The sequence below is a fragment of the Primulina eburnea genome, chromosome 11, assembly GCF_022965805.1.
Source record: "Primulina eburnea isolate SZY01 chromosome 11, ASM2296580v1, whole genome shotgun sequence".
Taxonomy (NCBI): domain Eukaryota; kingdom Viridiplantae; phylum Streptophyta; class Magnoliopsida; order Lamiales; family Gesneriaceae; genus Primulina; species Primulina eburnea.
Window position 1 is genome coordinate 3,137,684 of NC_133111.1, and position 23,753 is coordinate 3,161,436.

General features: G+C 36.3%; 4 protein-coding genes and 1 pseudogene across 5 annotated transcripts; 3 read left to right on the plus strand and 2 right to left on the minus strand.

Moving 5' to 3' along the window:
• Nucleotides 1-4,407, plus strand: LOC140806406 (DEAD-box ATP-dependent RNA helicase 18). Its single transcript, XM_073163060.1, has 11 exons — nucleotides 1-287; nucleotides 565-801; nucleotides 1,503-1,763; nucleotides 1,981-2,060; nucleotides 2,164-2,269; nucleotides 2,363-2,476; nucleotides 2,591-2,689; nucleotides 2,808-2,897; nucleotides 3,216-3,322; nucleotides 3,397-3,540; nucleotides 3,785-4,407. The coding sequence occupies exons 1-11, from the start codon at nucleotides 24-26 to the stop codon at nucleotides 4,053-4,055; spliced, it is 1,773 nt and encodes a 590-aa protein (XP_073019161.1). The 5' UTR covers nucleotides 1-23; the 3' UTR covers nucleotides 4,056-4,407.
• A 1,032-nt stretch (nucleotides 4,408-5,439) lies between these two features.
• Nucleotides 5,440-8,250, plus strand: LOC140806407 (ferritin-2, chloroplastic-like). Its single transcript, XM_073163061.1, has 8 exons — nucleotides 5,440-5,811; nucleotides 5,934-6,017; nucleotides 6,121-6,181; nucleotides 6,484-6,571; nucleotides 7,498-7,559; nucleotides 7,677-7,742; nucleotides 7,839-7,902; nucleotides 8,012-8,250. The coding sequence occupies exons 1-8, from the start codon at nucleotides 5,513-5,515 to the stop codon at nucleotides 8,062-8,064; spliced, it is 777 nt and encodes a 258-aa protein (XP_073019162.1). The 5' UTR covers nucleotides 5,440-5,512; the 3' UTR covers nucleotides 8,065-8,250.
• Nucleotides 8,251-8,934: 684 nt separating this feature from the next.
• Nucleotides 8,935-10,086, minus strand: LOC140805272 (protein VAPYRIN-like; annotated as a pseudogene).
• Nucleotides 10,087-14,622: 4,536 nt separating this feature from the next.
• LOC140804824 (probable inactive receptor-like protein kinase At3g56050) lies at nucleotides 14,623-19,468 on the plus strand. The gene is made up of 9 exons (XM_073160972.1): nucleotides 14,623-15,158; nucleotides 15,296-15,434; nucleotides 16,503-16,574; nucleotides 16,651-16,794; nucleotides 16,881-17,009; nucleotides 17,457-17,878; nucleotides 18,142-18,332; nucleotides 18,474-18,606; nucleotides 18,735-19,468. Exons 1-9 carry the CDS (start codon nucleotides 15,017-15,019, stop codon nucleotides 19,301-19,303), a joined length of 1,941 nt encoding a protein of 646 aa, XP_073017073.1. The 5' UTR covers nucleotides 14,623-15,016; the 3' UTR covers nucleotides 19,304-19,468.
• A 69-nt stretch (nucleotides 19,469-19,537) lies between these two features.
• LOC140805201 (uncharacterized) lies at nucleotides 19,538-23,314 on the minus strand. 2 transcript variants are annotated; one of them, XM_073161429.1, is made up of 6 exons: nucleotides 23,131-23,314; nucleotides 22,885-23,029; nucleotides 22,169-22,326; nucleotides 21,588-21,672; nucleotides 20,217-21,503; nucleotides 19,538-19,937 (listed from the first exon to the last, which is right to left on the minus strand). In XM_073161429.1, the coding sequence occupies exons 1-5, from the start codon at nucleotides 23,214-23,216 to the stop codon at nucleotides 20,223-20,225; spliced, it is 1,755 nt and encodes a 584-aa protein (XP_073017530.1). In that variant the 5' UTR covers nucleotides 23,217-23,314; the 3' UTR covers nucleotides 19,538-19,937; nucleotides 20,217-20,222. The 2 variants fall into 2 exon arrangements, with proteins under 2 accessions (XP_073017530.1, XP_073017529.1); XM_073161428.1 differs by having other exon boundaries at nucleotides 19,538-21,503.
• Between the last annotated feature and the right edge of the window lie 439 nt (nucleotides 23,315-23,753).

The following is a 23,753-nucleotide window of genomic DNA, read 5'->3' on the forward strand; positions in this document are numbered from 1 at the left end:
GACCAAGTGCGAGCATACAACTAATGGATTCTAACGCGAACCTAAACAAGGCCTTAACCAGTACCAGGTTTTCGGACCTCACGCCGCCGCTGTCGCAACCGGTTTTAGAGGCCCTTGATCGTGAAGCCTTCGAGTTTTGTACCCCTGTTCAAGTCGCAACAATTCCCTTGCTCTGCAGCTACAAAGATGTGGCTGTCGACGCCGCAACTGGCTCTGGCAAAACCCTAGCCTTCGTTATACCCGTTGTCGAAATCCTCCGCCGTGCTTCTGTTCCCAAACCGCACCAGGTCGGCGATATGCATAAACAACACCAAGTTTCAATTTTTATTGCGGGGTTTAATGTATTGACGCGTAAAATCGAGTGAATTCTACTTACAATTTTGAGGGATAGAACTTTGGCTCGGGGGTACTTGTGTAATGAGTAGTAATTGGGAAGTTTTGATTATGTTAATGGAGTACTTTTTAGTGTAACATTTGGCGCATATGATTCTTTTTTTAGAACTTTTTTTCCGTTGGTCAAATGTGTTTTTCACGTAGATAGCTAATTGCTTTTACTGGTTACAGGTGATGGGAGTAATTATTTCTCCTACTCGGGAGTTGTCCTCGCAGATATTTAAGGTTGCGGAGCCATTTGTATCCACTGTGCCAAATATGAGGCCAGTGCTGTTAGTTGGGGGAGCGGAAGTGAAAGCTGATGTAACGAAGATAGAAGACGAAGGAGCAAATTTGTTAATTGGGACACCTGGAAGGCTGTATGATATTATGGAGCGGATGGATATATTGGATTTTCGCAGCCTCGAGGTATTGGTTTTTTTCCTTCATTTTAGAAATGGATGTATTTCATTTTTTTTTTTTTGGTTTGGGATTCACTTTGCTGTGACAAGTTACTTCTTCTTCAATTACCTAACTTTGCCTTCAATGGAATTCATTGTGTTTATAACACTTGCTATTACTTTATCAATTACTTAGAAGTAGTGAATTTTAGTGCTTAAGACCTTGCATTTCCTTTGATGCTTCTAATGATACAGTTTCATATTTACAATGTGTAAAATCACTAAAATTTGTGAACCCTTGTTATGGTATGTGGGCTATGAAATAAACATGCAAGTCAGAAACAAGGGTGAAAGTTTTGGATGTCCTTACATTTACTGCTTAGTTTCTACGACCTTTACCATAAACTATAAGGTTTAGTTTGGCTCGTAAGACAAGAAATCGTGTGTTTGATTATCTTTAGACTTTGGTACACATCGCCACTTTAGTGTCAAGTATCTTGGAGAAGGTTAAGATAGTAACAGTTATCAGTTAAGCTTTTGTTCATTCTTTTCCCTTGCTACCTGAGGTTAGTAGGTAGGTTGTATGTTTATATCATTTCCTGGTTTCATGTTCGCTTGATGAATTTATTAGGGAGTTTAATTTGCTTAGTGATTTGGTTTCTCCACTGCTCTGATTAAGTCTGAGTGAATTATTCCTTGTTTTTGAAAAGATTCAATTTGGTGCTACAGATACTTATTTTAGATGAAGCTGATAGGCTGTTAGATATGGGATTCCAGAAGCAGATAAATTCTATTATATCTCGCTTACCAAAGCTACGGAGAACTGGCCTCTTTTCGGCTACTCAAACTGAGGCAGTTGAAGAGCTATCTAAGGCAGGATTGCGAAATCCTGTAAGGGTTGAAGTTCGAGCTGAAGTAAAAACATCAAACAATTCATTATCATCTCAGCAAATCACTTCTGCAAAAACACCTTCAGGACTTCATATTGAGGTGTGGCTTTATCTTCTTCAAACAGTTTGAATCTCTGCAATTACATTCACTGATATTAATTTAGCTCAAAATTTAAGATTCAGATAAACTGATGCTTAATTCGAACATACTGATGTTTTCTTGTTGTTTATGGTTGCATAAAACTTCCATATCTTGAATGCCATACTTAACGAGGGATGCTGATGCTGGCTTCATTTATGTTTACATGAAATTTCAGTATATTGAATGTGAAGCGGAAAAGAAACCTTCCCAGCTCATTGATATCCTTGTTAAGAATAAAACTCGAAAATTGATAATGTGAGATCCAGTTTGCTATGTTCTTGTAATTTGCAACCCCTTTCTTTCTTGGTGTTTTAGCTCAAGATGATCTTTTTGACAAATAATCGCCCTTCTTTTGTAGCTATTTCATGACTTGTGCATGTGTTGATTACTGGGGCACTTTACTTCCACGCCTTTCTGTTCTTAAGGATTTCTCTTTAATCTCTCTTCATGGAAAGATGAAGCAGGTATTTTGTGTATACTTTTGTATAAGCTTCGTTCCTTCATGTTGCAGAAGGCTCAGTGTAGTCCATGTCTTTTTTCATTATGAATCAATGCAGGTTGCAAGAGAGAAAGCATTAGACTTATTTACGTCTTTGTCCAGCGGCATTCTTCTTTGCACTGATGTAGCAGCACGTGGTCTTGACATTCCCGGTGTCGACTGTATTATACAGGTAGAACTTGAGCAATTATATTTTTTGTTTTTCTTTTTTTGCACAACTTTAAATTAATATTAACAATTCCAAGAGTTGGAGCATTTGAATTCTTTCCTTTTTTTTAAAATGCAGTATGACCCTCCTCAGGATCCGAATGTGTTTGTGCACAGAGTTGGTCGAACTGCTAGGATGGGCCGGCAAGGAAGTGCAATTGTCTTCTTGTTGCCAAAGGTTTAATTTTTCAGTTCAAAATTATGGGGGAAAGACTCTAAATCTTGTTGGCTATGTCTTTGACTGTGTTCCCCGACTCTTTTGGTTTCTCGAATGTAATTATTGTCTAAACATTTAGGAGGAAGCCTATATAGAGTTCCTTAGATTAAGGAGAGTTCCACTTGAAGGTACAAAATGCTCTGATGATGCTCCTGACATTATTCCTCAGGTGAAGAATTTTATTTACTAGATATCACACGCATTCATACTCTATTTTTTATCATTTTATTTCTTTGATCATGGACTAAATCAATTCACTTACAACAATTGGGTCCTTGCCTGGTGTTAAATTAAGCAGAAGAGGTCTCTCTAGAATGCAGAATCTTCATTCTTTCCAATTTGTTTCCATGTCTTGTCTTTTTACTAGCAGTGTACAATGTACATTATGCTGAAAAATATGGCAAAATATCGATGAACACAGAGCACGTGGATGAGATATGTGATGGTTCTTGTTTGTTTATGTAATGGCTGAAGTTATCCTTTCCAGATTCGTGCTGCTGCTAAAAGAGATCGTGACATCATGGAAAAAGGACTCCGAGCTTTTGTCTCTTATATCCGTGCCTATAAGGAACATCACTGTTCTTATATCTTCAGGTTACTTTACATGTTTAATTATAACATTATACAGGATGTCTTACATGTTTAAACGACAAATTTTCGATGTGCAGATGGAAAGAACTTGAAATTGGGAAGTTGGGTATGGGATTTGGCTTGTTGCAGCTCCCTTCGATACCTGAAGTGAAGCATTACTCTCTTTCTATTGAAGGTTTTGTCCCAGTTGAAGATGTAAAACTGGATGAAATCAAATTCAAGTGAGAATCCGCTTTTAATCTATTTCTTGCTGAAGGTTGATAAATCATCCACGACTGTAATTTTTATGAGGGGTTTTCTTCGCCATGTGTTTCTTTGAACCTCTCTTCTTTTCCATTGCTATGAATCATGGAATGCTACCGAGTTACCATGGCATGGTAGTATTCGGATGGAATATGGGTGTACTGTCTATTTCTTTTTTGAATGATTTACCCAGACGTAGACTCCTAATATCTTTTTATCTAGGGATAAATCTCGAGAGAAACAACGAAAGAAAAACTTGGAAGCAAAAAGAGCTGCGAAAGAGCTAGAACAAAAACAGAAGAAACTGAGAGCTGTCTCAAATCCTATAACCCCTGTTATTAGGAAGAAAACAGCCAAGCAACGGCGTGCTGCCCAGTCAGCTGAAGACGCAGATGAGCTGGCCCATGAGTATCGACTGCTGAAGAAGCTGAAAAAGGGCAAGATCGACGAAAATCAGTACGCAAAACTAACTGGAACAGAGGATCTGCTTTAAAATTTGGCAAAGCTAAGACATTACCAAGGATCTAATTAAATGGATGTCTGGATGGTTTGAACGTCCCTGGAGTCTTACTCGTAATTCACTACCTCTAGATGTATAGCCGGACTAAGATGATCAGTGTGCTTTGCTGGAAAATGAACCAGTTTCTTGGCTGACAGCCATAGGCTTGGAACCTTAAACGTGACAAATTTATCTGTCGTCTGTTCGCGGCACTTATTTATTTTTCCCTTTTTATATTTTTTGCAAGTGGTTCTAGGCCTTGGATCACGAGTATTACAGTAGCAATGCAAATGTAAATATGATGATTTTTGCAGTTAATTTTTTATGTGCCGATACTTTCATGGGATGCGATCGCACGAACCCATAACTTATACCATCTACATATTTTTTTTTACGCTTATTTCTTTTATATATTTTTTTTGAAAAACGGGTTTTTTAGAGTAATTTTGAAAAATGATTTTGAGTGAAGTTGTTAGTTGTCTCATATCGATTGGATAAAATCTTTGATAGTTGTATATATGAATTTGGACAATCTTCCTCTCTTGAGTTAGCTTTTAAGGTTGAGTTAGGTCTAAGTTTCAATCTTAATATGGTATTAGAGTTCAGGTTCTACTGTTGTGTGTTGGATTACACATAGTTGGGACATTTGTTCTGTCCGTAATTGAGTCATTTGTAAACTTCATGTTTCAGATGTTCATTATGGAGCGTGAGAGGGGTGTGTTAGTTGTCTCACATCGGTTAGATAAAATGCTTGAGAGTTGTATATATGAATTTAGACAATCTTCATTTTTTGAGCTAGCTTTTGGAATTGAGTTATGTTCAAATTTCAATCTTAACAGAAGTAGATAATTATGGTTTGATATAACAAATTTAAACTTCATATGCTAAATTGATTGCTAAGGATTTTTATTGGTAATAATGAGGATATGCTTGTTAGTGTAGACATAATTCTATATATATATATACATTTATAGAATTCAATTAACAATTCAATCATGGCATGATAAAAATATTTCTATTGGACAACCACGAAATAGACTTCATAAAATGATGCTCTTATCCTTAAATCAATTTCAGTTTAGTGAGATAATTTTATGAATTTATAAATATGACATAAATAATATTATTTTTTTGATATTTAATTTGAAGTAGATGACAAAGATGGAAAAGAAAATAATTATAATTAATTAAAAAAGTAATAGATAAATCTTTTTCATGTACATCCTGTCCCCCTGACTTGTCCAGACTCCAGAGCATTCCACGAGTCAGCCACGCGCCCCTTCAACCACTCAATCCTGTCCCTCCACGTTTCTCACATCCTGCCGTCCATTCAACTCCCGTGCTTCCGTTTCCTGGTAGATACATATCCCCATTCCCCCACGCACACACTGGTCTTCCTCAAAAAAATTCTCGCCCACCAAATCCAGTTTCTTCATATAATCAAGAAAAAAATGATTTTGAATGCTTCTCAGCCTGCTTTCGGTCTTTCGAATCCTAAAAGCGAGAGCTTGAGCGCTCTGTTCTCGTCGGCTTCTTCCTTCGCCATTTCGAACAGGAGGAGCGGAAATGGAAATGGATGTGTTGTGTGCGCATCGAAGCAGGCGAATAACAAGCCCTTAACTGGTGTCGTTTTTGAGCCTTTTGAGGAGGTGAAGAAGGAGCTCATGCTTGTGCCTACTGTTCCTCAAGCTTCTCTTGCTCGACAGAAGTACGCGGATGAGTCCGAGGCAGCTGTCAATGAACAAATCAAGTAAGGATTTGGTTTGGTCTTTGAGTTTTTGTTGATTTGATATATTTTCTTTTGTGGAAAAAATAATCGAGTTTTGATTCTGAAATGGGTTTTTTTATGTCACCATTTTGGAATGACTACAGCGTGGAGTACAATGTTTCGTATGTGTACCATGCCATGTACGCCTACTTTGATCGAGATAACGTTGCTTTGAAGGGTCTGGCAAAGTGAGTCCTGGAATTTCGTTAACGTTTTTTTTTCAAGTCTCCCTTGTACCTTTGTAAGTTATGTTATTGACTCTGGGTTGTTTGTTTATTTGTTTTTGTACAGATTTTTCAAGGAGTCTAGCGAAGAAGAAAGAGAACACGCCGAAAAGTTTATGAAATACCAGGTGTTTGATCATTTGCGCTTCTTATATTTTTTTTGCTTTTGTAGTTTAGCTTTAATCTAATTATAAGTTCTATAAAGTTGTGATTGGATGGAAGGATTTTACCTATTGAAACGTATTTTTGTTGTTAGAGAACTAACATAATAAACTTCAAATTCACTCCTTTCATGTTCAATGTTTATATAATATTCCATGTTAAAAATGATGGATTTGATCTATTGTTTCATTATTAACATTAAAATCGAAATCCATGGAGTTGAAATCCGTCCACCCTAACGCAATGTAAATTTGTTGATCGAATTCAGAACAAGCGAGGTGGTAAAGTGAAGCTGCAATCGATCTTGATGCCATTGTCAGAGTTTGATCATGCTGAGAAAGGAGATGCATTATATGGTAAATGACTCTTTTCTGATCGGTGTTGGTCTAATCAATGTAGAATACAATGTGGAGATATTTTCTTTGGAAGGAATAGTTGTGTTTATTGTGAATGGTTGTGTGTGAATCTGTTGTCAACACTGATCCTCTGGTTTTCTATGTCTATTCAATGTTGGCATCAAGAATGGGGACCGTTTTTTGTCTAGTGCATACATTTTCTTGCGGTTAGCAATAAATTACAAATACAAAGAATATTCATTTGCAAACTGTTTTTTGGTGGTATCCAAAAAATTTTTTGGGGTCCAAGGGGAGATTTCTTGTGATTGACAATATCTCTGTGATGAGTATGTATTGCTCTACGATGTGTAGCAATGAAGATACAGAGGGTTCATATTCTGTATACCTTGCACGAATCTTTGATGCTACCAGAATTAGCAAGTGGGGGCCATGATATGGGGATCATAGTCAATAAATTTTCCCTACATCTGAAAACATTAGGATTCTCTCTATTTTGTGGGTCTCATATTAAGCTATCACACATTTAAAACATCATTTTTGGGTTATTCAACACCTCACAATTGGCCGATATTATAAATAAACAAAAGTAAAAGGTAGTGCCCTGATTGTTTTACTGTTCTGATAGTTATAGACAATGGTTTTTCGCAACCCCTCCTCCCCCTTCTTAGGGCAGTAATTAACTACCTACTGCGGTCCTTTTTGACTACCTAGCACATAGACATTGTGGTCGGTTTGTTCGACATCCAAGCTCTCCCTAGACACTGCCATCACCACCCCACTTCTTTCTATGTATACGGTGTTGCTTTTCTGGTCATCCATAGCATATTGTTGGTGCCTGATATGCTTAATCTTAAGTTTCACGCATGCACTTTCCTGTCCCTTATTCTTGATATCATGATATGAATGATCATTAATTTACCTTACAGCAATGGAGCTCGCTTTGTCTTTGGAGAAGTTGACAAATGAGAAGCTTCTGAATTTGCATGCTGTAAGTCTGTTTTAGGCTTACTGTTTACCTGAACATTATGGTGATACTTTGTGCTCGATATTGTAGTACTGTTAAAGAAGGCTGATAAGGATGTTTTTTATGATTGGAACGTAACAGGTGGCCACCCATAATCATGATGTGCAGTTGATCGACTTCATCGAGAGCGAGTTCTTAGCTGAGCAGGTTCCCTGTTCTTTTCAATCTTTGAGGACACATGAAGTTTTCTTGGTTTCCACAGTGTGGTGGTACAAAACTAATCTTGGTAAATTTCCTATTCAGGTGGAATCTATCAAGAAGATATCAGAATATGTCGCACAGTTGAGAAGAGTGGGCAAAGGACATGGTACACAATAAAAATCCACTTGCCCTTTTTCAGCCTCTTAACTTCTGCTGCATATGTAAAAGCCTTGGTATTTTTTTTAATGCCTGACATTTTCCTTATTGAATATCAGGAGTGTGGCACTTTGATCAGATGCTACTTCGAGAAGAAGAAGCTGTTGCTTGAGAGGGGAGCTCATTGCATCAGTACGTTCGAGTTTGCTGCTAGTTGATATAGTTTGTGTCTGTGTTAGACAGCAGGGGTGTGAGAGACTTAGTTGTAGGTGATTGTGGAAAGTTAGTTTCGGTATTAGTAAATTTCACTCGACCCTGTTATGCTAGTTGATCTAACATAATTACATTGTCTTTGGTACCTGTGTTTTCATGTTATTTGTTTCTTAAAATCTCGAGTCCTCCCAAATTCCCAAATTGCTGGTTCATTGAGTATTGGGATAATGGTTCCATAGCTGGTATTTGAATTCGAGCAAGGATGAGTTTTCTTTTAGTATAAAAGGTTACATGAAATTTATCTGTAAATTTTTTAAGAGAAATTTATGTTGATGGAATAATGTTTTTTTTTTAATTTTTTTAAAAGACAATTATTGATTCTCCAAACTTAATATAAGAGTACTTGAAAATTTTACATAACTAAATTAATAAAGTATTTTAATTTCAAATATTTATTATGCTTTGTTTTATTGTATAATTAAAATTTACGAGGTTAACCACCCCTCTAGATTGTCTGTCAGAGAAATGGTCGATATGTCCGTAGGGCTCTGCTTGCGCAAGTTCGAATCCTGCTTTCGCGACGCCTTTTATTTTTTTCTTACCGTATAATGGGTTTAATTAATAATAATATCCAACACCATTACGATACAAATGTTTTTTTTTTACAGTACACGTTGCGAAATTACACTAGCTCAACAACACCAACGCTAACGGCCCAGTACAAAAGCGGACAAAATAAGCAGAAGCATGTTATTTCGGATGTGAAGAAGATGCGCTGATGCAACAAAAAGCGCGCTCTTTGTCTAGCAAAAGCTCTGAACATAATATATAAACGAGTTGCGCCAGTCTTGCTCTTGCATGTTGGCTCCTCGATCGATGAGAACCTCGACTGTCGCTGTACTGCCTCCTTCAACGGCTAAATGGAGTGGTGTATGGCCTTCGGCAGGTGAGCCCCAAATTCAATAAGCATCATGACTGCATCTTTGTGTCCTTTGAGAGACGAAACACGAAGGGAAGTTAAACCATATTGATCACAGAAGTTTGTAGTTGCTCCCATATCTAGCAGAGATGCTAGCAGTTCAAGTTCACTGCGTCTGACAGCTTGGAGCACTGCTTTGCCCCGTCGAGGATTTTGGCTACTTCTATCTACGACTAATCCAAATATATGGTCAGATTGAGGCTCCCTATTCTAGTATTGGAAATTCGGAATGTTGCACGGTACTCCACCCAGAATTTGGCCAATTAAGACATTAAAATCATATCTTCCATCATTCACTTATGTCCAACGTTCATACCAAATGGACGAGAGAGGATGTCATATGTCCATTATAAATAACTGATATTCATCGAATAAACCAAAACATCTTCTATTCTCTTTCAGTGGTTTGCTTCTTGGCTCTGCAAGAGATGGATGCCCTTTACGGCTTCAAAATCTCCCGCACCAACGGCATGCGTCAGGAGAAAAAGACCCACAAAAAATACACCTTGAGCGTCACGTCGTACGTGGGAGTTTGTAGCACTGAGTTGAACCAACGGTTCACAAGCTCGGACTGAGTCGACTCTGGGGAGTCGAGATTCAAATCAGGAGCAACGGCGGTCTTGAGGAGGAATCTATCAGAAGGGGAACGTGGGAATTGAACGTTGGAGGCAGGTGAGATTGAGGCTTGAGTATGATCTGGAAGGTGGCGGAGAATAGCGGGACAACAAACCCGCTTGGCGGGTTGACAAGGAACTTGTGGGGGGAAGATGTTTGGACCTTGAAAGCTAAAGTTGCAACGGAAACCAGGGATTTGAGCTGAATGTAGGTGCGGCATTTGCAGTCTAACACAAAGTCTATGCGTATTTCTGAATCAGAAAGTTCCACCAGTTTTTCCATTCGTGTGAAAAGGGTGAAGGATAAAGGAAATGAAAGGGTTGAATTCGAATCATTCGACTCGGATTGAGTTTCTTGCAAACAAGAAGACGATGACATAGTGAAAAGGACTTGATAGGGTGGCGGCATGTGATTTTGTGGGGGAAATGATCGAAGAAGTTGATTCGCTTTGGTTATCTTTTTATGTATATGTAGTTATAGCCTATAGGGATGTAAATGAGCCGAGCCGAGCCGAGTCGAGCCGAGCCGAGCAGTAGTTGGCTCGGGCTCGGGCTCGGCTCGTTTCACTTTTTTCTCGGCTCGGGCTCGGCTCGAGCTCGTTACGAGCCTCGGGTTTGAAGCTCGGGCTCGGCTCGTTAATGGCTCGTTTATCTTGGTTAATGAGCCTGGCTCGGGTTCGCTAATAGCGACGGGTTTCGAGGAAAAGCGTCGCTAATAGCGACGGGTATTGAAAAAACCGTCGCTAATAGCGACGGGTAGTTACAAAAACGTCGCCAACAGCGACGGTTACGCATAGATCGGCGACGTTTTTCTACAACTGTCGCTAATGTCGCGACGGTTTGAACAAAAAACCGTCGATAATTGTTTTTTTTTAAATGTTATAATTATTTAAATCTGAAATAAAAATATATTGTGTTGTATAATCGAAAAAAACTTAACAAAGTTTGAGAAATGTAATCATATTATTAATCTGCAAATAATATTACAAGTGTTTCATACAAAATCAATCAGCCATGTAGCGCTACATCTCTTCCTGTGATGTTGATTTAAAATGAATGAAATTGAATTTTCTTAATGTAACGTTGATGAGAATAACGAAATTTAATAAACTTACGTGGAGCAGGCGAATCGCGTGTCAACGAAAGATCCATCTGCATGTCGATGTGTGTGAACGTATAGCTCCCATGACGTTAGATCTCTGCCATGTCGTGCTCGCTAAAATAAATTCAATAATTGTAAAACATTAACATTTATAATTAATGAAATTTATATTTTTTCCAAAGTACAATTCAATAAATGTCACGAACACCGTCGCTCGAATATTGAACCTCTTCTATTTCACTTTCAGTTCAAATCAATTTCGTTGTCGTACATAACATTAACACCGACTATATTTTGAGACGATAAAAGAAATTGAGTTGAGATGTCATGAGGTCCACTCTCGTTGTTTTGAAATGCATCGTTCACATCAATTTGATTATGCTCAGTATTTGGCTCAACATCAGTGACATAAGCTCGCCTACGTAGAGTACTCACACGCATCCAATCTGATTTTGCTTTCTTCGTTGTTGGATAAGTCAAATACACAACTTGCGAAGCTTGCGTAAGAAACACAAATGGTTCGTAGTATTTAAGACTCTTTTTTCGATTGACATCCACAATTTTGTAATTTTTATTAGAAAACACAAATGGTTTGTAATTTCGTCTAAATATGGTTTGTTCTGACATTTTTTTCGATTGTAAGGACAACGCTAAACCCTAAACCCTAAACCCTAAACGAAACCGTTGCTTTTAACGACGGTCTACTAAAACCGTCGCTAATATTAATCGGCGACGGTTTATTCATAACAGTCGCTATTATAGCGACGGTTTTATGTAACCCGTCGCTATAATAGCGACGGGTTTTAAGAAACCGTCGCTAAATTTAATATGCGACGGTTTTAATGCAGACCGTCGCTATATAGCAACGGTTTATTAAAAACCTTCGCTGATATTTCCGTTTTTTTCGCCCATCATCCACTTAAACGATCCGAGCTCGAATTCGAGCTCACGAGCCAGCTAAACGAGCCGAGCTCGAGCTCACGAGCCAACTAAACGAGCCGAGCTCAATTTTGAGCTCACGAACCTATTATCGAACATGTTCACGAGCTAACGAGCCGAACATCATTAATCTCAAGCTCGGCTCAACAAAATTGTCGAGCCCAAAATAAGGCTCGGGCTCGGCTCGATAAGCTTAACGAACAAGCCCGAACGAGCTTTTTAACGAGCCGAGATCCGAAAAACTCGCGAACATCTCGGCTCATTTACATCCCTATGTAGTTACCGCAAATTCAATTTAATAATACATTTTTAAATAAAAAATATTAAGAAATATTTTTTTTTGAGTGAGTCTCATGTGAGACCGTCTCACAGATCTTAGTCTGTGAGACGGGTCAACCCTACCCATATTAACAATAAAAAATAATACTCTTAGCATAAAAAGTAATACTTTTTTATGGATAACCCAAATAAGAGATCCGTCTCACAAATATGACCTATAAGACCGTCTCATACAAATTTTTGTCTTTTTTTTTATATTTGATATTTTATTTTTAGTTAGAATTATTTATTATTAAAAAAAATATCACCCCCAATTTAGGCAAATTACATCGACCCAATATTCAAGATTACGGACTACAGTGGTGGGCTTTATACTACATGTTTAAAGCCCAGTCCAAAATGTTAAGAAATGGGCCAGTAGCAAGTTTAGTTTCGATGAAATAATTAATTTATAAACAATTTAGAAAACGAAAATGAAAATGTTTAAATTTTATTTTTTAAAAAACATTATAATCCTTATTTTTTTGGTCTTTCCACTTCGGATTAATTACTTTTTAAAATGAAATTCCATCAAAACCTACTCTTTAAGCAAATTTTCATTTAAATGCTTTCAAATTATTATATACGTAACGCATATGTTATTAAGTTCACTTATTCTTTACGTGTTTCAACATACATATTGTTACTTAGTATTTTATTGTAAATATAATTGGACGAATACATTTCTTAAAACTATACACAAATCAAGTGAAAGATCATAAAATCCGATTAGGTTATAAAATATTCTATAAATAAAGTAATACTTAAAAATTATTAAAAGTCCATAATGAAATTAAATTATTAAAAATGAAATAAAAAGTATTAAAAATAAATACAGAAACTACAGATAAGATCAAAAAGTATATGTATATACATTATTAACGAACATGTCAATCTTGTGAGATAATTATCTGACCGACCCTAAAAAAAAATTTTTTTATGACAAATTATTTTTTTTATTGCAAAATATCTCTTTGTTTGCACTAAAATTGAAATTTGGACCCGATATGACAAGTTCATGAAATTTTTACAATAATGATTGAACGTGCTAAATTTAATTTGAACCAAAGGGTTGTATATGTTGCGTGAACTAAGTAAAATGATAATTAAAAGAAAATGGAAGTTCGATTTTACACGTTCAGAGAGAATAATGAAGAGTAGGGTGATTATCGTTCCGTTCGGTTTGGTTTTACAAAATTATTCCAATCTTGGAAATATATAATTTGATATCTGAATCATTTACTTTCCGTTCGATTCGATTTTCTATCAAAACGGTTAGGTTTATTTGAGTTCGATATAAATTATTTAAATTAATAATTAAAATATATTTTAAATCATAATATATTATCATTTTGGTTAATTTTTAAATAAATGTTTTAAATATAAGATCTAAATAAACAACTATCAAGTGAAAATTAACGAAAACATACTTAATGCATTAAATATTATTTTATAAATATATAATTCAAATATAAATAAAATTATTGATCTAATTAAATTCGTTTTTTCGGTTGGTTTGGTTTTAACCTATATAATCTGAAATCTAATAATATAAACGTCGATTTTAATTTTTATATCCACGTCAAAAAGTTTAGTTTTCGATTCGGTTTGGTTTTCAGTTTTTTTTTTTTCTTCCAATTTGGATATATAGTTTTTTAGTTTAAACCAAAGTCGAATTTCTATAAGGTTGGAGTAACTATTGAGGTGTTAGAGTAACCGCAAGAAAGTTAGACAAAACACGAAGAAGAGATGAATTAGACTGAGAGCAAACTCACCAAAACTCTAAATAGCAACTCTCCAAATTTCATCGTTAAAGTTTTTTTGATCTTCCCATCATTTCAGTAACTGTTTCCCTATGTTTCCTACGATTTCTAATCATTTTCCAGCAAAATTTTATTGTAAATTTTATATTTAACAGAACTTCTCTATATTTTGTATTTACATAAATAATAGTAGAAATGTCCGTTCGATATCCGGTGTTATCGACTTATTTCCACCAATTTTCTTTATTTTTTGTGAGTTTATTGACTAAGAAAATTAGATGTTTAACGATAAAATTTGGCTTTTACGTCGTCTTGTTTCAAAAAATTATATATTTTTAAGCTTTTACTCAATTTAGTGCAATTACACCTAAAATATAGCATCTACACAACTTTTGCTTAAATTATATATATTTATTGTTAGCTATGTTATCAATAAAAATAATTATATTTATTAGAGTAAAATAATTTTCGTATAAATAAATTATTTTTAACTATTCCTATACACAGATCAAATGATACGGTAGCACGTGACACTTTTACTAAAGAGTGAGTCTCTTGTAAAATGGTATCACGAATTTTTATCTGTGAAATAGATCAACCATGTCAATATTGACAATAAAAAGTAATACTCTTAGCATAAAAAGTAATATTTTTATATGTATGACCCAAATAAAAGATTCGTCTCACAAAATATGACATATAAAACCGTCTCACACCAATTTTTGTCTGGACTAGATTTTGAATAGATTCAGTCGTATCTAGCGAGACATCCAAGATTAAGGTTTTCCCCGTAGCAGCTTCTTTTTAATATTAATATTTTGGTCAGCAGTTCATCATCCAACACGGCAACCTGGGAAGAATCCTCGGAATTTCCACCATATAAATCGACGCACACATGCACTCACCCGGTCGGAATGATTTTGAACTAACTTCGTCCTTTCAGCAGATTGTCTAAGTCAAAGAAAGCCATTCTTTGAGGTCGAAGTTTCTCTTCTGCTAAAGACAAGTCCCACGCGTTTTTTCAAGTAATAGCCTTTGTATTTACTTGGTTTCTTCAAAATTACGCGAGAGAATCTTTTTATATGATATTTCCTTCTAGTTTTGTTGGTCCAATTTCTGTTCTGGTCGGTGCATTGTCCGATTCAACTCATTCTGCAACGACGATTTTCTCAAGAAACTTGTAGTTATTAAATCTGATGAAAAATAATCATGGGTTTGTTTTGGTTTTTGTTGAAATGAAAGAGTTTTGGAGATCTGGAAATAGTCTCCTGGCGGCAATTGCGGTATACTGTCTATGTCTGCAGAACTTAACCATTTGCTTGTCCCTCAATGATGAAGGTGTGAGCTTTATTTGACCTATCTTTGCTGTGTATTTTTTTTCTTTTTCTTTTTCAAGTTTTTAGTTGTTAAAGAAGTTGAGAAATTGAAGTTGAAGCTTTATTGTTTATTTTTAATTATTTGTGTGTGTATTTTAGGTGTGGCTTTGCTGAAATTTAAAGAGAATGTGATGAGTGATCCTTTTGGGGCTTTATCAAATTGGATTGATGAAGTAGGAATAGAAAGTCCATGTTCTTGGTTTGGAGTTGGGTGCTCACAAGGATATGTTGTAGCTTTGTAAGTAAATTACTGCTTCAAATGATTATCATTTTCTGATTTTGACTTGATACGAATAAAACTTTTCTAATGTTGAAGGGATGATTTTTTTTTTTTTAAAAAAAGTTCTTTTTACCGTTTCTGGATGTTGTTTTACCTGCAATTTCATGGGCATCTTGTCTTATAATTGGGTTTCTGGTACGGAACTTCATCGAACAAAAGATGTTTGGATTATTGAAAATGAGTGTTGGTACGTTGATTTGTTTTTATCAATAAACTCTCTTTGTAGGGTTGATATTGGTATTGCCAGCTGTGAAAAACATATTATTAAGGAAAAAATAGAGGTTTTTATAGGGGTTAGCATATACAATAACTGATCTGGTCAAGAGCATGTTTGTGCTTTCGAATTTTGGATTATAGGCTATAGCTGGACATATAACGAACATAACTTCGATCGTATTACTACTTAATGGTTTGCTGAGATTTTTTTGTACGTGGAACTTAGTGGATTAGTGGATTAGTGGACGTATATGAATTGCTGCCTGACTTTAGTGGATTAGTGGTTTACCGCAAGACTCCCATCTACTTGACCCCTCTGGCTCTCGTTCGATATTGCAGAAGCAGCGTGTAATCCTAGCGAAGAATCTATTATAGGAGTGAAAGCTATACTAAAGCTCTATCACTTTTCCATTTGTGCTACAGAACCAATCACATGCACAAACATTTACACACGTCCTTGCAGATATGACACCATCAAGCACTATGAACCACTTGAAGCGAAATGAAAAGTTAATTTGTTGTGGAAATATTTCAATTCAAATTTTATGTTCCATCTAAATTGGTTGATGCATGTGGGGGTGCTATGCATTGTTTTTCGTGCTCTTAGCATGAGTCAGGTTCAATGTTGTTAATTGAATTCTGTTCTCCTATCTAGTCAAGCAGAAAAGTAAACTGCAAAAACGTCCTTCATCGATCAAATCAATGAAAATCGTGAATTATTGTCATAGTCCACATCTTTCCCCTTAAAAACAATTATTAGATTTTACTTTATATCAGGTATATCACGGTTTTTTGAACCTTTATCTCTAGGAACCTGGAAGATCTCTGTCTGAGCGGTACCCTGGCTCCTGATTTGGGGGACTTGGTTCACATGAAATCCATGTAAGATGCAACTCATTGATTTCTTATTGAAAAAATTTGTTTTCTTGCATTTTTTTTTACTTAAATTTCTTTGTAGAAACTTGCGCAACAATTCTTTTTCTGGCGTAATCCCCCAAAAGTTAGCAATATTAAAGGACTTAGAGGTATTAGATCTTGGATACAATAACTTCAGTGGAGAGGTTCCATGTCAGCTTGGCAATAACTTCTCATTGGCAATCCTGTAAGTTTACAATAAAACTAGATATATTCTTGTTGAAATTTTCTTTTTCCTTGATCTTCTTAATGTTTACTTTCTGTTTGATGCAGTTTGCTAGACAATAATGAGCTTCTTAGCAGCAGATGTGATGAAATTTATGAACTCCAAAAGCTATCTGAAGTTCAAGTGGAGGAAGAGTTGCTATCGGGCCCCATAAGGAATAGCAATTCAGTCTTGTGGTAAATCTTCAGCACATGCGAACTTCCATACTCATGATAATCCAGTATAAGAAATTTGAATTGAAGTTCATTAATTCATGTAGTTCTTTAATGATTTAGTTAGAAAAATTAGTAATGCCAAGCACACTTGAATTTCAGTCCAATAATTGATGGTTGGGGCGATATAAGAACCAATCCTTTTGCTACTTCAACAATGCAATCGCCTTCATGTTGTAACTATGCAATTATTTTAGCCTCCCACAATTCTTGTATTCTTATTAGATCTCATTTTGGCCTGACACAGAATAAATTGCATTTTTTCTAAAAGCAGAAAAATGTTTTTTAACAAAGCAAACAAGGCGAGGCTTGTTTTCTCCTTTGTTTTTTGTGTATAATGACAGTGTCCCTCCCGATTAAGATTCTAAGGTGTTTTCACTTTTCAAGTTGACATTTTCCTTGCCTTCACAGGGATTCTCTGGAAAAAGGAGAAGCGCCACAAAGAAAATTGTTACAAGAAACTCCTAGAGCACGGAGGCGAGGTTGGAGATTTCTTCCCCCACCAATACCCACAATAAGAAATTCATCTTCCCCATCTCCTTCTCCTTCTCCGTCTCCGTCTCCATCTCCTGTTGCATTAGCACCATCCTTTTATCCTTCCCTCTCTCCCGTTACACGTGTTTTTCCTCCTTCGCTTCCTGCCCCAACAGAAAGTCCTGGCACATCTACTGAAAATTCTAAGAAGAGTCGTCAACTTCTTATACTGTCTCCCGCCATTGGATTTGTCCTACTTTTACTTGTTTGCTTCTTCTATTGGAAGAGTGGTAAGGTCGCTGCCGTAAATCCCTGGGCTACTGGACTAAGTGGACCATTGAGGAGAGCATTTGTAACTGGTATTTTACTGTTTCTTTTCATTTCACCTCTTTATATTTTTACCCTTTACGTGGTTCATTTCACCATGTAATGTTACTTCGAATATTTTCCTAATTCCAAGTAAAATGTCTTGATGTTTTGCTACTCTTCTTTAAACATGTGTGAGGCCCTTTAATGACAATTTGTATGCCTGAGAGTTTATTAACTTCTTAAAAATTTTGTCAGAAGTATTTATTGATCATAATGTTCTCAATTGATAGATTTTATATATTTGGTATTTCAGGGGTCCCGAAACTTCAAAAATCTGAACTCGAGGTTGCTTGTGAAGATTTTAGCAATGTGATTGCCTCTTCTTCAGTTTGCACACTGTATAAAGGTACCTTGTCTAGCGGAGTTGAGATAGCTGTAGCATCTATTGCAACAGGATCTGCGAAAGAGTGGACGAATAGTGTGGAAGCTCAGTTCAGAAAGAAGGTACCTTTTATATAATGTTGATTCTTGATTTGAGATTCCATACTTTGATCTTTGCTAGCTTGAACACGCAGTCATATTTCTTGCAACTCATGGTAATTTTTCCTTTTCTTGAAAATCAATTTGGCGTGTTATTTGTCTCAGATTGACACATTATCCAAAGTAAATCACAAGAATTTTGTTAGCCTACTTGGATATTGTGAGGAAGAGGAACCTTTCACTAGGATGATGATTTTCGAGTACGCTCCCAATGGAACCCTCTTTGAGCACATACACAGTGAGTTTATAAATCTCTTGACTTTTCCAAGTATATCAATTCAAATTTGATCTATTCATTGTTGATATGGTAATTCTATTCTTATCAATACATTTCATAATTTGGTCCAACTCTGGTGAATTCTACAGTAAGAGAAGCTGAACACTTGGACTGGGAAGCACGACTAAGAGTAGCAATGGGTGTCGCGTACTGTCTCGAACACATGCACTCATTGAGACCATCACTAGCCCACAACAACTTAACTTCCTCATCCATATATCTCACTGAAGATTATGCAGCAAAATTAGCAGATTTTGTTTTGTTGGACGAAAAGGCTGCAGCTGAAACTGAACCAAATATTTCAAGTAATGTTTATAGTTTTGGAGTCATGCTATTTGAGATGGTTACTGGTAAACTCCCGTACGCTGTAGGTAGTAGTGACTCACTCCAAGACTGGGCATCGGATTATCTAAGAGGATTACAGTCTTTGAGGGAGACAATTGATCCTACTCTGAAAACATATCAGGAAGATCAACTTCAACTTATTGATGGTTTGATAAGATCGTGTGTTGATCCTGATTCGAAACAGAGACCAGTTATGAATGAAGTTTGTGTGAGGCTGAGAGAAATAACGGGGATTGAACCCGAAGGGGCAATCCCGAAATCATCTCCTCTTTGGTGGGCAGAACTCGAGATTTTGTCAACTCAGGCCAACTAGATAGATATGTGAAGTTGAAATAGCAAGTGATCGTCCTCTTTTTATTTGTGTTTCTTGAAATGGAGAAGAAATTTCTTGATTATTGTACATAACAGATGGCAGGAGAAATTATAATCATTCTTTTATTTTTTTTACCGATAAAATATGAAATCGAACCTTGGTCTTTTTGCAATCTCATAGTCAAAAATTTAAGGTATTCCTTGATACAATCAATCATAACTCGTAAAAAAAAAATCACTCTAAATAAGAAATAAGAGGGTAAAATAATTGGTCAAACTATCGTTAGAAAGGCCTTAACAATTGTCATCGTTTGGGTAATTGGATTAAACAATAAACGAAAACCAAGTTCTCCAGCTTAGCACACACGAAACACCAAACTACAACATGCCACAAACTAAATGCCTTGCAGCGTTGGTAAAAAGTAGCACGAGTTATTTAAACCTTAGAAACACACAATCATTTATGTTCGTTCGTTCACAGCTTTTCAAGAAAACATCGAGCAGCTTCTCGCTACTCCACCTTCCCTCTTCCTCTTGCTGTCGGCCAGTCAATAAACACTCGCAAGCCGATCCCACAGCGATCATAACCAAAAGAGAAGCTATGCTGTCAACATGATCACGGGAAGCATTGCTTGCTGTCAGAGAAGGGAAAGACAATGTTGTCATGCACCAATTCAACAAGATTAGAGATCGTGTGGACATAATTATGAGGCTATACTAATATGCTGGTTGTCCTTTTAGCTCTTCCACCAATAGCTGATTCATGTCAGTGTCAGTCATGCCGAGTGCTTTTGTGGTACATTGGAATAGCAAGAACGCAGAACACTCCAATCACAAGATCACGTACTAAATGGGCCAAAAAATGAAACAAGTGAAAAAATCCACAAGCAAACCATGACATATAGATCACTTACAAGAATTTAGAAATCCATTGGCATAGCGAACAATTTATTGATTTCTGTCACTGCCTCTTTTGTGCACAGAGTCTGTTCAAACAAATCACTTCTATTTTCACCCGATAAGCATGGCAAGGAGTTGTATTGCATATTAACTAATTCATCATCGGGTAGAATTAAAAATTGTGCTTGATGATTAGGCACTTCATTTTGGTTCCTTGTCTCCTGGAACGTGCAGTTGACATCATCTACAGCTTTATGATGATCTAGTTCATCATCAGGTAGTATCAGAAACTGTCCACACTCGACCTCATCAGGAACTTCAGTTTGCTTCTTTGGCCTGCTTTTCCTCCTAAATTCTATGGACTTTCCAAACATGCTGTTAATATCACTCATTGCCTCCTTCAAATTAATAGTGGGTTCTACAAGACCGTGGTGCCAAACATTTTCTACCTCCGGTTGTTCATCAGAGATGGTGGATCCTACAAACCTATAAACAACTGTATCCTCTCTGGGTCCAGCTTCAGTTGCTCTTCTAGAACTTGGCTCTTTAAAACATACTTGAGGAATATCACTTGGATACGCACACGAATAATCATTCCCATGACAGCTGGATAAGCAAACACTTCCCAGCTTTTTATTATGAATACCTTTCTCAATGACTTTCTCTTCAGCATCATGAGTTTTCTCGCTGTCAACATATATTTCAAATGGTTTCTTTAGGGGATCAAGAATATCAGATCTTTGGGTTCGTGGAACCATTGAATCCTTTGACAAGTTCTGCTGAGACGATCCAACCTCAGCATGTATGCTCTCATCCGTGAAAACCTCAAGTCCTTTATTCAAGAAGTTACCAGTTTTGGACTTGTTTCTGTCTCCCCTCCTGTCACTGATTGATGGTTTTAATGGATTTCGAAACATGCTATTGATGTCATTCATGGCATCTTTTGTGTTGATTGTGGGCTCCACAAGACCGTGATGCCGTGAATCTTCTGCATTAGATTTCCCAACTATGGCAGTATCTACAAACTTACTCAGAATTGTATCCTCACTATAAAATTGTTTGCTTCCACCTTGTCTTACTTCTTTCATGGGAATTTCATCTATAGATCTTTGTGGTAGGTCCATCTTGCTCCCAATATTTACTAACTTAGATTGCAACTCGGGGAAATGATCTTCAGGCCATGGTTGTTGAGGCTTGCAATCAGTTTTTAGCAAATTCTCATGGCAAGGTCTAACCTCGTCGTGAGTCGAAAAAACTCTCCCAGCACATAGTGATTTGCCATTAAATTTTCGTCCCTGGTGCTGAAATGTGTCTGCCAATTGTTAAATAGTGAAGAAATCTTAGCAACAATGAAGACTTACAAACAGATAACGATCAACAAAAACCTGAATTCTCTTATTTTTGTGTTTCTCCATGCGATGAAGAAAGAGCTCGTATGACTTTAGCAACTCGTCAACAGGCTCCGCAACACTGTATAGATTAGCATAAGTCAAATTACTGTAGCTTTAATTACCTATGCCCATGACTCGTGTTCTCTTATATTCATGAAATTTGACAAATAAATACAACTAAAGGAAACAGCACTCCCTTGAAATTAGAAGTGGGGTGTCCCTAAAGAGGATAGTAGATTAACCCCACTCTGAGCAAGTAATTGTAAATCAATTTATCATATTGATCAATTAGGTAAACTATTCTAAAATTCTTCATAATAGAGTAAGATCTATTTAGGTAAAAGACGAGACTCAAATAACACACTTTGACAGCTCTGAGAAATTATTACCACAAAATATACCGAAGATAAACCTTCGAGTAGCTTCGGACAATGGACTTCTAAAAAAATCCAGTGGATATGGAGCTGAAAGGATGAAAAACATGACGTATTGTCATGTGTGGGCAGTGGGCATGTAAATACCATCAATTATGCCCCACATACAAATAGCACAAAAAAGTGGATGTAGCTTCTTACTTCTGCACTCCGAGATGATAAATTTTGTCAGCTGCTTCAAATTTTTTCATCTTCTCATAATAGAGGGCATATGCAAGGTAAAACAAAGACTTTTTCATCCCAATATGGTTCATCTCCATGGTTATCAAAACTCCCTTTGGATCATCTACAAAATCCATCTACAGACAATTGAATAAACGTTTACCGCTCGCATAAGATAAAAATATGCAACATCATGTATCTGGTAAATACAGTCAAGCGAGTCGAACAGGTTTATTCTGATTTCAACTCTGCTACATCACTAATTCTAAGTAAAACATGACCTTGTGTTTCAATGTAAAGAATCGAGAATGAAAATGAAGGCAGTAATGTTTTGAGTTCTTATTAACTCATCCCAAGGAGTGACCAAGCAGGAATATGAGAGAAATCGACTCCTACAAAAAAATTGTTAAATCTGTGTGATTTTCGAAAAATGTAAATTTTTTAAAGCAAAATACAGAAATAACCTCATCAAAATGGCTCTCGCTAAATGCTGGTTATGTTCGCACAATCAAGAAAGAAAGAAGAGGTACGACTGTTGGCTCTCGATACGCTTTTCTCGATTTCTAAGCTAACAAAAAACGTAGTAGCATCAATCCACATAACAAATAATAAATCTATGAAAAACAAAAAGACCCGGAAATGAGAATCACAAACAAACATACCAACAGAAGAATCGGTATCAAATAAGGATTTACCAGTTGCAACCACACGCGAATGTAACGCAAATCATTGGAATAACGGCTATCAGCTAGGAAAGTCTCGGAACATTTCTGAAGAAAGCGGGGCAGTTTCTCTTTCAGAAACTGAGGCTGCAACGAATCTTTCATTTTTCTTATCCCACTGTCAATTGAAAACGGAAGAACAGAGCATTAGAGTATCTATTATGCTGAAAACTGCTTAAAAACATAATAAAACAGAAAATAGGTGTGAAAAGTGAATACCGAAGCCATGGGAGCAGAGGGTCATCGCCACTGTAGGATTTGATGTCTGAAATTATAGAAGAAAATATGGCTTCGTTGTTTGACATTGATTTGAGGCTTTGAAGACTGGTTTTGCAATTAGGGGGAAGGGGGAGGGTTTTGTTCTGGATTGGAGCCTATGGCCTAATTTGAATTTCTATAGGGGCTGTTTGGCTCTGTGCCGTTGATAGTTAGGGTTTTTTGATAGATTTTTATATTTAGTTGTATTGATCAACAAACTACTGCAAGTACACGAGGTTTGACTCATTTGAGGATATTGGCCTATTTCAAATCTTCAAATGGCGGGTTCAAATTAATTTTTTTTTTTTAATTAAACTTATATGTTGCAAAAGCGTTGAATTCAAACTATAATATGAGAGAATCGTATCGGGCCTCAAAATTTTGGGACATAATATATCGGTACATTATAATATACTTAACACATGAGCTCGTCACATAAATAATTATTAGTGAACAGTGATCTATGATGAAAACTTAAAGTTTCATCGTCCATTTATCTTTTTTGATCTCACTTATAAACATTCAATAATAATAATAATAATAATCAATATGAAATACGTCTATAGTGAGTTCAGCCAAAAAAA

Coding starts and splice junctions, on each gene's coding strand:
- LOC140806406 (XM_073163060.1), top strand. CDS start 24: ATGGATTCTAACGCGAACCTAAACAAGGCCTTAACCAGTACCAGGTTT. Junction 3,323..3,396: donor CACTGTTCTTATATCTTCAG/GTTACTTTACAT, acceptor TTCGATGTGCAG/ATGGAAAGAACTTGAAATTG. Junction 3,541..3,784: donor CTGGATGAAATCAAATTCAA/GTGAGAATCCGC, acceptor CTTTTTATCTAG/GGATAAATCTCGAGAGAAAC.
- LOC140806407 (XM_073163061.1), top strand. CDS start 5,513: ATGATTTTGAATGCTTCTCAGCCTGCTTTCGGTCTTTCGAATCCTAAA. Junction 6,572..7,497: donor GAAAGGAGATGCATTATATG/GTAAATGACTCT, acceptor TTTACCTTACAG/CAATGGAGCTCGCTTTGTCT. Junction 7,903..8,011: donor AAGAGTGGGCAAAGGACATG/GTACACAATAAA, acceptor ATTGAATATCAG/GAGTGTGGCACTTTGATCAG.
- LOC140804824 (XM_073160972.1), top strand. CDS start 15,017: ATGAAAAATAATCATGGGTTTGTTTTGGTTTTTGTTGAAATGAAAGAG. Junction 18,333..18,473: donor AAGCTCAGTTCAGAAAGAAG/GTACCTTTTATA, acceptor TATTTGTCTCAG/ATTGACACATTATCCAAAGT. Junction 18,607..18,734: donor CCTCTTTGAGCACATACACA/GTGAGTTTATAA, acceptor TGAATTCTACAG/TAAGAGAAGCTGAACACTTG.
- LOC140805201 (XM_073161429.1), bottom strand. CDS start 23,216: ATGTCAAACAACGAAGCCATATTTTCTTCTATAATTTCAGACATCAAA. Junction 21,673..22,168: donor TATCATCTCGGAGTGCAGAA/GTAAGAAGCTAC, acceptor TAATCTATACAG/TGTTGCGGAGCCTGTTGACG. Junction 21,504..21,587: donor ACAAAAATAAGAGAATTCAG/GTTTTTGTTGAT, acceptor GACACATTTCAG/CACCAGGGACGAAAATTTAA.